General features: G+C 40.6%; 1 protein-coding gene across 2 annotated transcripts; it reads right to left on the reverse strand.

Annotated features, from left to right (window-relative positions):
- Positions 1-824: 824 nt before the first annotated feature.
- Positions 825-6,457, reverse strand: cfap100 (cilia and flagella associated protein 100). Of its 2 annotated transcripts, XM_082509280.1 has the most exons (15): positions 6,191-6,277; positions 5,296-5,373; positions 4,990-5,090; positions 4,631-4,841; positions 4,483-4,547; positions 3,752-3,915; positions 3,329-3,409; positions 2,989-3,158; positions 2,799-2,871; positions 2,373-2,415; positions 2,120-2,274; positions 1,841-1,970; positions 1,560-1,762; positions 1,209-1,302; positions 825-1,107 (listed from the first exon to the last, which is right to left on the reverse strand). In XM_082509280.1, exons 2-15 carry the CDS (start codon positions 5,312-5,314, stop codon positions 982-984), a joined length of 1,635 nt encoding a protein of 544 aa, XP_082365406.1. In that variant the 5' UTR covers positions 5,315-5,373; positions 6,191-6,277; the 3' UTR covers positions 825-981. The 2 variants fall into 2 exon arrangements, with proteins under 2 accessions (XP_082365406.1, XP_082365407.1); XM_082509281.1 differs by lacking the exons at positions 5,296-5,373; positions 6,191-6,277 and adding an exon at positions 6,389-6,457.
- Positions 6,458-15,768: the final 9,311 nt, after the last annotated feature.

Genomic DNA, 15,768 nt, shown 5'->3' on the forward strand with positions numbered 1-15,768 from the left:
AAATGACTCAGTGAGAAAATAAATGTGCTAGAAAATAATGCAAATAATATCTTACTATAATGATCATAGGGTATGTATTTTATGTTCTCCCACTCCTCCAAGATGCATCAATCAGTCTGAATCAAACCTACTTTATATAGACTGCTGAGGGTACCAGTATCATCAACATATATATAGCTTTTGGGAATATATTTGATTCATTCATGATTCATTAATTTGTTTGCTATGTGTGAACAGACATTTTTTTTCATCTGAAAATATACAGTGGTATAATGGAGATTAAAAACTAACATGAGAAATTTACACATGTGTTTTCATACATGAGCGAAGCAATTAAATGTCACACACCTGAGAAAACCTACCAGTGTGGTAGGGGTATTCACTTGACAAATTGTTTTTTTTTGAAGGTTAACTTTGTGTTTATTGGCTAGAGTGAATAACTACTATTTTCTCCCATATTTTTAATAGCATTTACTGTATGCAGTTCTGCTTTTTCCCCCTTCCAGCAATATGGGAGGCCCTTGCTGGGGGTCTCATCCTGTTAAAAGGGAGCTCTTCCTTCCCACCACTGAAGTGCTGCTCATATGGGATTGTCCATGTGACATTAGCTTCAAACTCTAATATCACATGGTCTTCACATAAAGCACCTTTAAACAATTGTATAAAGAAACTAGAAAAAGCTTAAAAAATGCTTAAACATGTTTGAAATATTCAAAGCTCAGCTTTCTAAATGATCTTAATTGCATAAGATTAGCAAAATATCAGCGAGTTTAAGAATAAAAGGCAACAAAACCAAAACGTTTACCACAGTTAGATGGCTTTATTCTGCACTCCAACGCTAAATTTGTAGTATCTCAGCTCATATTGACTTACTGACATGTCATGATTGTGGCATCTGTGTGATAATACATGATCACTCATCAGCCTGTGCGTCTGAGGCATGATAGCACTTTCAGTTATTTTCTTTGTATTTTTTTTTTATCAGTCCGTGTTCTCAGGGCCAAAGAGGTGTTCGTGAATCTCATCTTGAGCTGGGATGCTGTCCATGTTGCTGACTTTGACTCTCTGGGTAACAGGCATATATCTGGGCATGAGCTTTTTCCCACTCTGAAAGAAAATCCCGAAAGTGTGCAACTGAATCAGTTTCTTTAAAAGTTGTAAGTCAGAAAAACTAAACTGGAGAATAGTGTTAATGGAAAAAGACCCACGATTTTCTTGGAGTCAGCCAGCGATCTCTCCGAGTACCTCCTCATCCTTTCTTTCTGTTTTTCTCTCTGCTCTCTCAGCTTGTCTTCACGCTCCCTGCAACATGTTGTAGAGAGAGTGGGAGGGTGTTTATATAACACTGCACTGTAATTTATGCTAAGACTGGAAATAATACATTCAAGAAGAAAAAAAAACAAAAGCTAGTTTCTAATCAAGGAATTCTGTTTTTACCATAGAGCCTCACAGTTCTGCAGCTGTTACTGAAAATATTTCAAGTTTTTTTTTTACAGGTGAAAAATTCAATAGCCAATTGGGCTGAGGGTGGAACATTGAGCCACTGAGGCACACAGTACCTGGTCCTCCTCTCGCTGTCCTTGATCTTCTTCATTAACTCCAGTTTTTCTTCAGGGATGCTCTCAAGGCTCTGCAGTAGTAAAGACAGCCACTTCTCAATGTTGGTCAGCTTCTCCAAAGTGTTTAGTTTGGTCATCCTGTCATCCATGCAGCTGCGGTGCACCTCTGCCACCTTCTCGCTTAGAGCATCCAGTAACACATCCTGTGGGTAAGCGAAGTGATTACGAGGCCTGTAAAAGTCACCAAGTGCAGCTTGGTGCAGCGGTGTATTCTGTGTTACCTGGTCCTGTGTATTCAGGGACACGTGGAGAAGGACCTTCCGCTCAAGCCTGGCTCCTCTCGCCTTCTCCTTCTCGATTCTCTCCTTCATTTCATTTATCTGCATTGTAATTTGTTTTTCATCCTTTTCACTTGACAGAAAGAAAGCAGCAATGAGAAAAGAGGGCAGCTGGAATAACCAGAAAACAGTAAAACCCTGAGTGTTATAAGAGCTCTGAAGCTGCAAGCAAAAAGAGATTTAGCCACTGCGTAATGTAACAAAGCCATGTGACATGCTTACTGATTCTTCTTGGTTGTTTTCAAGGACTGTTGGAGCTGCTCCAGAGTCTCCTCCACCCTCGTAGAGTTCTGAATCAGGGACAGGTTCTGCTCCGTCAGCTCTGTCATCAGATCCAGCAGCTGCTGGGGATCAGTGAAATACAGCTCTGGCTCATCCTACAGAGAGGTGGGTAAGACATACCACTGTCAGTACTGGGAAGAAATATTCAAGCTGCTCCTTTAGTTAACGTAAGATAGGATCGGGAAAAACTGACCTCATAATCTGAGCTGTCACTGTCCAATTTAGGATCTGTGACTCTGCAATGTAAGAGTTTTACACCTGTGAGAGAAGTTACAGCAACACTGGAGAGGATTTTAAATGTGATCTTCTAGTTTTTCTTTATTTTGCGGTTGTTGTTTGAAATACAAAACCTCTTTCTGGCAGAATTGTTGCGACTGTGCTCATGTAGCTCATATATTGTTGCCAGTCACTGCTGGTCTTTCATTTTCACGTTTTTCCTGTACAGGTTGTGAAGGCTTACAACGAGGGTGGCTTGTTTCAGACAGAGGGTGAATTGAGGGTGCTCCTAAGTGCTTAACTACCACATTCAGCACTACATCAAAACTATGACACAAACAGTGGATGTGCAGAAATATTAAACAAAGCCATGAGTGAAACGAGAGTGCTGGTGCTCCCTTACAGACTGTCACTGTGGGCTGGGGAAAGCCTGGTCTCCTGGATGGACGTCAGCTGTCTGCCTGGAGTCTCCAAACCTACGTGCATGTTAATAAATGAAAGAATCATTTAAGTCAATTGCAGGACATTAAGCAGAGTACCGCCATGCTGGTCTCTGTTGCCTATTTTATGGTGATTTACTGGGCATTACTTGCCATTCCTAATAGCAGTGTCTTTAAGCTCCCTGTTCTGGTCCTCCTTGGTGCCTTTACAAGACATAACCTTTGGCCTCTGGGCCTCCTGCCACTCTGGAGGAGACAGCTTGAATAGAAGGTCCTTATAACTCTTGTAGTCTACCAGGATTTCTTCAAAGCTGGCAAGTTCACTGTGCAGAAGAAAGACTACATTAAAATCTACACAACATAAAAACTGTATCTTCGAGGGAAACCACCTTTAGCGCCTCTGTGTTCACCTTCTGGATAAACATGCTGACGGACTGAGACAGGGGTGATGCCCACACACATTTGATTTTTTTCAAGATGATCTGAATGCTACCTTTTTATGGTGAGTATTTCAGCAGTTAGCCTCCTGATTTCATTGTTCTTCTCCTGTGTTGACCTGGCCTCCTGTTCATACCTGGCAGCAGAGACAAACACAACTATTTGCAAAGGAACCTTTTAATCATCAGTACAGGTACGGCAGAAATAAGCGTGTTCAGGATTCTTTGCATATTTTTTTGCATACTCTTGCACATTGTTCTTTATTCTCCTTTTATGAGCTGAGAAACAACAACCAAACATTCTTATTATAAAAAAAATACTTATTTTAAAATCTATGAGTACTGCTGGTATAAACATCGACATCAGTCAGCATGATTTATGTACATCACAGTGGTGCATCCCTAAAACACTATTTTATGAAAATGTGATTTTAAATTGAGCAGAGACGCTAACAGGATAGCCACTGTTTAATCCTTACAGTGTTCTGGCCTCCACAGACTTCTTCTCATTCTCCCTGAGAAACTCTTCAAATCTGACATTGTCTCTCTCAATGCTCCGCTCCAGGTGTTTCAGCAACTTCTCTTCCTTTGCTATGGCCTCGTCCATCCTCAAAATCTCAGACCTCTTTGTCATCACGGATAACTGAGGAAAGGAGGACGAGAAGAAGATGAAGCCAGACTTCTATAATCTTACATGATGCATATTATTGTAATAGTAATTAATAATAATTTCCCTATCTGTCTGTCTATCTGAGATGACTTTAGTAAGAGAACAGAAGTGGATCATTCATTCAAGCAGTCATCTGCTTGATCTAACTCATGGGGAACATTCAAAAGCACATACACAGAAGAAGATACACATGTGTGTTCAATTCTATTGTCATAATTTTCATAACTCATGTTGAAAACATTAAAAGCTGGTGGCGCTGAGTTTAAATGACGTGAACATTCACCAGGTGAGGTTAGAACAGTAGGCCTGACCCAAAATGAAGACCTAAAGAGGATTTATTAACCTTTTCTGCATTAACTTGACTTTGTCTCATTCGGCTGGATCTATAAGGCTACATCAGAGGAAAAGTTTTTATTTAACTAGAACAACCTGTTTTAGTTCAGTAGCTGAGTTTGGATGATAGTTATCCTCCATTAATACTAGACAGAGCGCTGATTCAAAAAACATGACAGCATATTAGCAACTGTTGAAATCATTTACCTCCAACACAGCTTTCTGTCGTTCCAGGGAGATTAAGGCATGCTTGTTGTCTTTTGTTACTTTTTCTGGGGACAGAGGACAAACAACATGTTAAATTGATCGTATCTGTTCACATATATTTTGAATTTTCTACTCCTCTTCCACTTACCTTGTTTCATTCGTCCACCAGATGTTTGCTTAGGGGGAACTGTCCTACTCTTGATTGGTTTTAGATTCGTCATCTTCTCATTTCCCCCCTTCTTCTCCTCCTCCGCCTCGTCCTCCACTTCTCCCACCAGCTCATTCTTCAGCTTGGCCGTCACTCTTGCAGCGTGGGTTGTCTTCTCATCAATTGGCAGAGCGAGGAATTTACGCATCTCCTGAGCACAAAGGGCGAACAGCAGCATGACTTTAACACAACAAAGATCCATTTTTCACTTTTAGAAAATGCTGCCATGCCAGTATAATGCGTGGAGAGAAAATCTGTCATTTGGACATACATAAATGTGCAAAAGCACGCTCACAAACCTCTTTACGGTCCTCTCTTTCGTTTACACGCAGCAGAAAAATGCTGTTGCCGTCTGGCACTTTGAACGGGCTCAGCTGAGTCCCTCTCTTCCTCCTTGTCCCTACACACGTTGGGAATAAAAGATAAAAACAACAAAAGTTGCAACACTTTCTGTTATTTCTTTTTATTCTACAACTCAGTTTTATTTTACAAATCTCTCTTCTCTCTGATGAAAACATATTTGAAATGCAGCACAAACCAATCATGATGCGCTGACAGTACACACACTGTAATGTGTAAAGCACGACTTTATAAAAGAAGCTTACTAAGCTGCGGCGATGACATATCTGAGGTGCTTCTGACATCAGGGGTTGAACTAGCTTAGCATTTAATGTGGCTGCAGGCTGGGAAAAGAAAAAGTTATTCTTGGCAGAACAGGAAGTTACATTTCTGAACGTTTCACACCGTAAAAGCCAGATGGATGTCCTCTGGTGAAGGCGTCCTGGCAATTTCCACCTACAAGATTCCTTAATCGTATTTATTTGTTTTACATTCTTTCCTAAATCTTAAAACGCCTCTTATAACCGACAGTTTTATTTTCAAAATACATTTACTATCATTAAAGGCATTGTGTGTGTTTTCATACTAATTGGATCTATTTTGGTTGGAAACGTGGCGTGATCTCTATAATGTCATCAGGCTCTGTGTAATGATACAAATATAAAGGTCAGGGGAAGAGGCCCAATCAAACATCTGTGTGTGGGTGAGGGGCTTAGATGATTAGATGATTACTTAAAGGATGTTATTCTTGTTTTCTCTATATTTTTTATATGTTAAATAAGTATTCTTAAACATGTATTCTGTATATATGTTTAAGTGACGTTGAAGGTGTCAGTTGGTATGTGTTAGTGCCAAATGGGCTGATGTGCTTTTCTTCTCACCGCAGGTTCTGGGCAAAAAAGTGTCTTGTTGACGCCAGAGATTAGAGAAGTAATTATAGTATTATAGTACTTGGCACACTAATAATGTTTTGCTATAAAACATTTCTGTTTCTGACCTTTTTTTTTTAGGAGTTTCTGGTAATGTGTTAAAGACGCTTTTCAAAAGTAAAGTATGTTCAATGTGTCATAAAGACAGTGAGTAAGTGAGTCAAATCCTACAGAAACAGTGTAAATAATTAATAAATTAATTTAAAAAATACACTTTTTTTAATAACTTTACCCCTAAGTAAGGGCTCGTCTTTGCTGTTGAAATGTGACCGTCCTCCTGTGATTACACCAGCAGCAAGCAAACGCAAGCAAACCCTGCCAAACTACAGATAAATAAACGAAGTTAGTGATAAATAAAAAAGGTCAAGCTGCTGCAAAAGACAGATTTAAGGACATATTTTTATTGGTATTCATAATAAAGCTAACTCACCGTCTTATAATGCTGTAGGTAAACAGTATAGATCGCAGCTAGCTGCCCCGCTGGCTCTGTATACCGTTGTCATGGTGAATGTTGCCTTCAGGGCCTCCTTGTTATTTCTCCCTTATTATTTAGTCTTTTGTATAAATAAATAGGGAGGATGTCTATATTTGTATTGCTAGTTTAGTAAATGTGATGAAAAACAAACTAATTTAAGAGAACAGTTACTTGTTATTCTGAAACACTATAAGCATATTACAGGAAATGGTTTTCAAGCTGGCTCTTCAGTTCTGTGGACCATGTTTGTTCTCCACTAGATGGCATGAATGTATCACAAAATCCATCTCAGGCCTCTCTGCACTGGATTGCCTTCTTATGAGGGACCCAGGTTCCAAGATTAAAGAAAAGAAATAAATGTTTGTAGCTAGAACCTGTTTCGTCCTTATTTAACTCCCCACCACTTTATCTTTCACTTCATCATGTGTATCAGTGAATATACTTAGAATCAGATACTGTATATTTTCTTCCCACGCATCCACACATGACCCTGCACATCTCCGCTCAACAAAGCAGCCCACACACTATGCTTGCTTGTAGGAAATCCCAGTGTCAGATTGTCAGGTTAAAGTAATGCAAACACATGGGGGAGTGTTGGCTCACACAACAGAAGGGGGCATGTTGTGTAAGAAAACAGAAATGGCGTCTTATTCACATTTGAAGGAATGGCTTCAAGAGCAGGGATAGATTGGAAATCAGAAAGAAGCAGAGGCTCAAGGCTTTTCTCCAAATTCCCAATGTTTCCCTTCCAGAATTCCTCAACTCTCCAGTAGAGAGGGGGAAAAACTTTCTGAAGTGTACAGCTGCACAGAAACATGATTTGTACTGTACATAAGACTACCATATAATGCTATAAGTGCATTAGAGTATCTTATGGAACAGTACAGATTACTTCTAACTCCCCCGCTTATGCAGCCCAAAGACAGTGGATATTTGCTATTATATAAGAGGTGAACATTCAGCCTTCTGTGCAAGGCAAGACCAACAGCTTTCCTTCAATCAGAGTCCATGCAGCCACCTTCAATTAACCCAAACTATCTAACCTGAGAAATGATTACACACAGAACATATAATGATTTGAATACTGTAAGAACTGAGTCCCACCCCCATCTCTTACAGTTTAACTGAGTTGGTTGAGTAAAAAACAAAACAAAAAACTGGACTCCTGTCATGAAGCAAACGTTACAGCAGAGTTGGAGCTGCCACACTGTCGAGCAGCTGTTCAGAGATGCAGACTGTGCTTATGTCCATACGACTGAACAGCGGGGTTTCAAACGCAGCCAACATTTTATAGTGTGTGGCTGGTTTGTAAGCGTGCCTAAGCATTATAATATATTATAAATCCACTTCTGATCAAATTATTCACACATATATAAATGCTTTCCTATAGCATTTCATCATCATTCATATTAACAGTTAAATGGTTTAGTGATATCTGTGCATACTGCTGTAAGTATCAGTAAGGAGGTCTGCTAATGACCCGTGAAAGTGACATATTTTCATACAGATGTACAGCACAGTACAAATCTTGAGCGTCATTCCATTTCTTTATATTTTGCTTCCAAAGAGCTCGACTTTCCTGTATTTGATTAGTGTTTCTCCAGGACATCTGAAGGAGCATAAAAGAAGAGGCAGACCTTAAAAACGATCTACGGCAGATGAAGAGTGTCTGATAGTCACATTCTTAACGAAGAACCAAAAGCCCAACAAAGACCTGACACAGGAGCTGACAGTCAATCTGACCGTTAAGCTGATCCATCTACTGTTCCCCGAGGCCTCATCAGAAATGTTCTCAGTGGTGGCTGTCAAGAAACCGTTCTTAAGGAAGGGAAACAAGGAGCGAACCTTTGGTTCACGTTATCATCATTAATGGAGGAGTTCAGGAGAGAGGGGAGTGGGTGCAGACAATCGAGGGCTGCTTTTCAGACAGTGTTGTTGGGAGTCTTGCCAAAATTGCACTTATTGCAGTCATTCATATTCAGTTATTTACAAATCAATACATATTATCCTAATGTTGGTGTAGTCAAAATAGACATCTCCCATGCTACCCTCATCTAATTTTTTACTGCACTACAAACTTCTTAAAGTCCATTTAAAAAGAGCAAACAAAACAAAACAAATCTATAAAAAATACAACACTATTCCCTTCAAAGTAAATACTCCAGAGAGCTGCCTTGATGGGAGGTTTGTGCTTTGACAGTGCTTCTTGTTTTTTAATGCATTCTTGATAGCAGTAATTGTGGTTTAAAGAAAACACATGAAAAAGTGTTCTAGGGTACAAAAGCCTCTCCTTGTCTTCTTTGTGGATTTCGATGCTTAAAAAAAAATCAAATTAACATTAATGTTCATTTGCATGATTTTGGATTAGACAAGTGTCAGAGCTTTCAGTCATAACCTTAAAACACTAAATGCACTGTTACCAAGATATCACCCTTTGCTTCAAAATCATTTTCTGCATGCATTTGTCTGCAGTGTGTGTAGTGTGTTGTGTTGTGTCATTGGGAAAAAGCTGTAGGACTATAAAGTCCAATGAGAAGTCTCACTTTTTCACTCTTACACACTGTAGAAGCATTTCAAATAATACTCATGTCATTTAAATATTAAATAAATCAAGGCTGAGATTGGCAGAGCCTCAAATGAAAATGCTCAATTGATTATATCAGAATCAGAATCAGAATCAGAATACTTTATTGATCCCTGGGGGAAATTATTTTTTGTTACAGTGCTCCATTTTAAACCAACATTAAGACAAGACAGACAATACGCTAACTAAGAATAGTACAATATATACATATATATACATACATACATAAGTCACTTATTTGGCATTGATTGTCTGTATCTAAAAACAATCTGGTTAATTGAATTAATTATTGCTGTGTGAACTGGGAATTCAGAAAGGCACTTTCTAAATATAGGACACTCCAAAGCATGTCTAATGCTAGTTTACACAGAGTAATAATTAAGTGGGAAATGAGCAAAGCTTCAACTTGACATAAAGCACAGAAAGAAATTGAGACATTATTCAAATTCTCCATATATCTATCACCAGACCTCGCTGTGTTTATACACTTGTCTTTCATGCAAAGATGGTAACAGCATTAACATTTTAATTTTCCTCTATTTGTGAAAAAAAAAAGATCAATGAATGCTCCAAGACAGTAAGGACAGTAACTGACTGGACTAAATTAAATAATACAATATATTACATAGTTATAAATATAAGACATAGCTCAAATATATACAAATAACTCAATTATAAAAATCCAGAATATTACTGAGATTAAATATATATGATTTACTCTAATCTGTAAAACTTGGTTATTTGTTATTTTCACTGCAGAGGATATGCAAAGGCTATAACTATTGCACTGTGTATTGTGCATTTTGCATTAGAGGAGTTGTACAGGCAGGAATGATTTCCTGTGTCGTTCAGTGGTGCATTTGTGTAATCTCAGCCTCTCACTGAAAGTGCTCCTGTTACTGGCCAGCACATCATGGAGTGGGTGGGAGGTGTTGTCCAGCATTGACCGTATCTTGGACAACATCTGCCTCTCTGACACCACCTTAAGGGAATCCAGCTCCATCCCCACAACATTATTGGCCTTGTGGATCAGTTTATTAAGTTTGTTGGCATCTGCGATCCTCAACCTGATGCCCCAGCATGCAACAGCATAGAGGCTGGGACTGGCCACAACAGACTTATCAGCTCTCTCTTCATCACGACAGCATCCGCATCACTGCAGCTGCAGCACCAATCCGTCTGTCGATCTGCCGCTCCCTTCTCCCATCACTCATGAACAAGACCCCCAGATACATAAACTCCTCCCCTTGAGGCAGGAACTCGTCCCTGAACCAGAGAGGACACTCCACCCTTTTCCAGCTGAGGACCATGGCCTCAGATTTGGAGGTGCTGATTCTTGTTCCCACCAGAACCGGTGACAAAGGGCAGCACTGGGTGAGCCCATCACCCACCGGAAATGATTCAGATTTATTGCCGGCTATGCGGACCAAACTCTTGCAACGGTTGTATAAGGATGGCCCATATGCCCATAGCAATGGGCCAGACACCCTATACTCCCACAGGACACCTCGAGGGACACGGTCAAATGCCTTCTCCAAGTCTACAAAACACATGTAGACTGGTTGGGCAAACTCCCATGCACCCTCAAGTATCCTCAAGAGGGTAAGCAGTTGTCCTCCAAGACCCACCACCTGTAAGTAGAAGGACAGTAATCACTCCGACCTCAGCAACCCAACTCTGTCTTTAGTCAGGGGGATATAGTAGGCCGTGGCCTGCACAGAGAGACAAAATATAACAGCATCATCATTATACAATTCACAGAGCAGTAAACTATCCATCATCATGCACACTCAGGCTTTTGGAAAAAAAGAGTTCAGAAGTTTATTTACAAAATCCACAGTGCAATATATATACAAGGTGTGGGGCAGAGGGTCAAGGGCTTCAGGGACAGGAAGGGTATCTACACACTTGACACACTCCTCTTCTTGCTTGCACACTCGCAAGTACCGGTCCGTGGCCCAGGGGTTGGGGACCGCTGGTCTGGACTTTCTTGAGATAGACCAGGCTGCACCCACCTGTCAAACAGGTGGAGGCTCACCAAGACATGCAGAACTCATCGATGAAGTCGTTGCCACCTCTCACCTCCTTCATAGAAACTGTCACTCCAAGAGGGGGAGGGCTGTGAGGCACCGCCCCTGTCCCCCCAGCACCCCCTGCCAGACCCCACCTTTTGGAAAGCCCTGAGAGTGGGGAACCTGTGAGTTTTGTATGTCCGCTCAGGCACAGTCCATACTTCATCTGTAGGCAATTTCCATCATAAGTGGTGGTCATGGAGGGGGTGTCAGGTGGCGGAAGGTGGTGCCTAAATGGCTCTCCTCTTCTGAGATTGTGTAACAACTTAGGTCAATGTAGTCTAAGCATCTTGGAAAGAAAGGAACTGAACGTCTTTTAATTTCTTGGAGATGGTTGCTCAAACGTAAGTATTTTATTGTGAAGCTGCTTAGATTGTCATGACCCCACATTTTCTTTTTGTTCTCTCTCTCTTTCCCGTGTGTGTGTGTTATGTGTGTTTGTGTGATGATCGGAAACTTATGTTGGATCTGAATCTGTTCCTGGATTCCTTCCTCCTGGTTGTCATCCGTCACAGCCCATGTAGAAGATGGAGAAGTTCATTGCCCATAAAGGGCACAAACTTAGGCATGGATGCCTAAGTTTGTGTATGATAACTTGTGAATGAAGCGACGTATTATTTTGAAATTGATACTGTAGGTGTATCTATTAAAAATCACAGATGTGTTCAGATATCAGTGACCTCCAACCTCAACGTGAGACGTCAAGGCAGAAGTGCTAAAAACTGGATGGCCACTTGAAGCTTGGAGAGTGTAGAGTCCCTGTAGAGTTCATTGTAAACTCAAATTGTAAACTTTGAAGGGTAAAAAAGAAAAAATCTTACAGCCTGTCACTAAAAAGTGTTTACAACAACTTTAGTTGTGAATTACGAGTCCAGTTGCTTTGAGTGACAAGTATCCCATCAAAAGCTTAGCAGAGCCAGGCCTGCACAACCACAAGCATGAGCCATGCAATGTGGTTCATGCTTTCCATGCTGTCAGCATTCACAGCCGTGTGCGTATGCAGATATGAGGTAACAATTAGGAAGTTAATAGATACATTGGAGATGCTCACCTCAGTACTGTAACCGGCCTGTATTTTTGACAATTTATTTGTTTACTTACATGTATCTACATTAGCCTGAATATACTTCACTGGGCAAATACTTTATCACAGATTATAAACTGGTTTGTTGAGGCTGTTGAAGCGCTTTCTGGTTACACCGGCATAGTATACCGGGAGGAGACTGATTGAGCTTATAATAGGGAGATTATATTGCTTGGCTGGCTTGGGAATGCCTCGGTGTGGATCTGAATTGTCACGGTGACCCAGTATGTGTAAATCCTAGTTAAAGTTAATATTCTTTGATTTATTGTTATTCATAGTTTTGGTTTATTGTTTTCTGCTTATGTTATACTTATAGTTTGATGGCCTTAGCGCTCTGTCTCTGTGAATTCCCTGTGTTCCACATTTCTCTTTTAGTTACCTTTGTTTCTGAGATCCATGCCCCCTCTGGCTCTGTCATGGTCATGAGTCTGTGATCCAGTGTTTTGTGTTTTTGAATTATTAATATTCCTTGATTTCATTGTTATTTATAGTTTCTAGTCTCTTGCTTTGTGTCTCAGTGCCTCCCCTGTGTTCCATGTGTTCCTTCTGGTCTCCATTGTCTCTATGTTCGTGTATTTCCTGTTTTACTTTGACTGTCTCACATCATATGTTAGTGTGTTCAGTTTTGCTTCCTCCCTGTCTCATTAGGTATGTCCGAATTCATAGGCACCATCCTTTGGAGGACCCGGCCCTCGCGGTCTACGTGGGCCGGGTCCCAGTGTTGCCAACTTAGCTACTTTGTCGCTATATTTAGTGAGTTTTTGGATCCCCTTAGCGACTTTTTTCTAAAATTGACTAGTGACAAATCTGGTGACTTTTTCTGGTGTTACTGGAGACGACTTTTTGACCTGAAAGCACGTACTGCCAGAGTGCCTATTTTATCCAGACAAAGGAGGATGGTTGGAATTGTGAGATTAAAAAAACAATAATTGCTAAAAGAAATTTAATTTGTAGTTCTAAATATATTCTGAATGCTTTTAGGGTGTTTTTTTACTCACGTTATGTTTCTTCCACAATGTTATTTCTCTCTCCTACACCGTCTATTACAATTACATAGGCATGACCAACTATGCCAATTAGGCGATGACGACTTCTAGCGACTTTTAGGGCAGGTCCTTCGAAGACCGAGAGCACCGGAGGTACGAGGCCTTCAGATTTGCGTCACCAGCTGTCTCGGTGGAGTTGAATAAACTCAGCCATCTGCTCCTCGCTCACTAAAATATAAAGGACATTGAAGTAAATTCTCGACCATCTCACGCTTCTGTTTAATCTGTTTTCTGTTTGACGTTTATTCAGTTGAGTGAAAACTATAACTTTAATCTCAGCCAAACTGATTTACTCATGAACAAATAAAACACTGAAAAAAGCCAAACACAACATTTTTTAAGTTATCTAAGTGACTTAAATATTGTGTTTAACCTGAGTAGCGAAAGACTGCGGGAGGTCTGAAAACGATGTGACGGGAATTCGCTATTCTCCCCGGCTCTTGTGAGCCTCAACCTCCCTGTCAGCTTCGAGCTGGTGGGTAACAGACGTCTCCGAAAACGTCGGAGTAGTTTTGTAAATATGTGGTGTCTGGGTAAACCGAGCAGATATTTGAAGTTTACACAGCTACATTCTCACCTGAAAATATGTTAGAAATTTATTTTGTGATCCAGAAAGAGTAATAAGAGTAATATTCAAACTTAGTAGCTGCTGCCATTGTTGAAAACTGTAATTGGCTGGGCCGCGCTACGAATTCTGGGATAGGTTGGGTGTTACATCCCCCAGGTGGATGTTTCTTATACATGAATACAAATGGATGGATGACAAACTGAGTACATTTTTCAGCGTAACTTTATGGATGGATATATGTGATGAATGACTGTACAAGGAATAGATACAGTATGTTAATCCTTTGTCCCTGTCACCTTGTTTGCAGCCTTTCTGCCCTTTTGTGGATAACAAAAATTAATTATTGCCTTTAAAGAGGACAAAAAAGCAAAACACCTGATTGGTGCAAGAAAATACTACTCTGAGTGAAAAGATTTTAAAGATTATTAATAATGGATTGCATTTATATAGCGCTTTTCGAGAACCTCAAAGCACTGTACAATTCCACTATTCATTCACTCTCGCATTCACACACTGGTGGAGGCAGCTACAGTTGTAGCCACAGCTGCCTGGAGCAGACTGACAGAAGCGAGGCTGCCATATCGCGCCATCGGCCCCTCTGGCCATCACCAGTAGGGGGTGGGTGAAGTGTCTTGCCCAAGGACACAACGACCGAGACTGTCCAAGCTGGGGCTCGAACCGGCAACCTTCCAATTACGAGACGCACTGCCAACTCTTGAGCCACGATCGCCCCCGACATTGCACAGACATTGCACCTTTACCCCAATTTCAGCCTGTCCATATATGTTACATTAGTCCCAGAAGTTCTAATGAATTGACATGTTTTTATTTATATATATATTTTTTTGCATTTGCAAATTTTAAAACTTGTAAATGAAATGTACCTCTGTCAGCGGGAATGTACAACTAAATATTCGGGGGATTCGTCCATGCCTGTCAGCTTTGATCCCAGCAGAATTAATCCTCACGTAATTAAAAACTCGTTAGCAGACAGACGTCTGGTCTTGTCTGGAGGAAAGGCTATTTGTATTTCGATAGTCGCAGTGTCAGTTTGGCAGCAAAAGGACATCTTAAAAGGAAACGATTAACTGGTTAGCTGAAATGAAAAAGACATGGATGTTTTTTTTATTCCTTCTGGCAGCTTTGTGGGGACCACTCTTGTGGCAGATGTAACCTATCCCTGTACAGCGTTGCCTTGTGCGTCTCTGCCTGATGAACAGCGGACTATTCACAACTTTAGTTTAATATACTATGAAAAGACTTTAATAGTTGTAAATGTGTAGTCGCTTGTACCTCAGGAAAGATAATTGCCACAGAGATTGCAGAGAATTACTGGATCCACCTCTTGGACCAAACCTCTAATGACGAAGGATAATGAGCTCTTTCACCTTGGCCCACAAATTTCCTTCATTTAAAACCAGTAATCGTTCCAAATCTGGAATCGTTTGCTCTGTGAGGATAATAATAGTCTTTGATACTTGTTATTCATCTGGGGGGGATTAAAGAGATAATGTGATTGACTTTGATCGTTTGGTGTCCAGAGTTTTGTTTGGACACCACAGGACAGTGTGAAGACGGATAACGGTCCATATTTGGGGAGTTCAGTGCTTCGAGAAAAGCTCAACACGTGGAGCTGCTTTTGCATTAAACCACCAGTGATGCAGTTCAAAGCCAGGCACTTTAACACCTAGAATTTAAATGTCAAGAAAGGTTTTTCCGCCTCTAATAGCTGCATGGTTTGCAGCATGAGGCCGCTTGCTAATGTCCATCATCCTCCAGCTATACGGACTGGTGCTCTAAGTGCACAGTTTAAAAGTCGACTTATGGCAAAGAATTTCTCATCACTGAAGTGTAAAAATAGATTAGGATTTAATCAGAAGACAACTGCATGCAAATCATTTTCCCTTGAAGTGCTTTGCCACTCAAGGGACTGAAAATGAAGGAGATTTGGGTTAGATTCCTTATGGCGGGCATTTCACTC

Source organism: Aulonocara stuartgranti (genome assembly GCF_965226115.1).
Source record: "Aulonocara stuartgranti genome assembly, chromosome: 2".
Taxonomy (NCBI): Eukaryota; Metazoa; Chordata; class Actinopteri; order Cichliformes; family Cichlidae; genus Aulonocara; species Aulonocara stuartgranti.

What these genes read in the sequence shown, in the direction of transcription:
- cfap100 (XM_082509280.1), bottom strand. An exon ending in GACAGCGAGAGGAGGACCAG is followed by an intron (nt 1,303 to 1,559) that starts GTACTGTGTGCC and finishes AACATGTTGCAG; the next exon opens with GGAGCGTGAAGACAAGCTGA. An exon ending in TGGCTGACTCCAAGAAAATC is followed by an intron (nt 1,108 to 1,208) that starts GTGGGTCTTTTT and finishes ATTTTCTTTCAG; the next exon opens with AGTGGGAAAAAGCTCATGCC.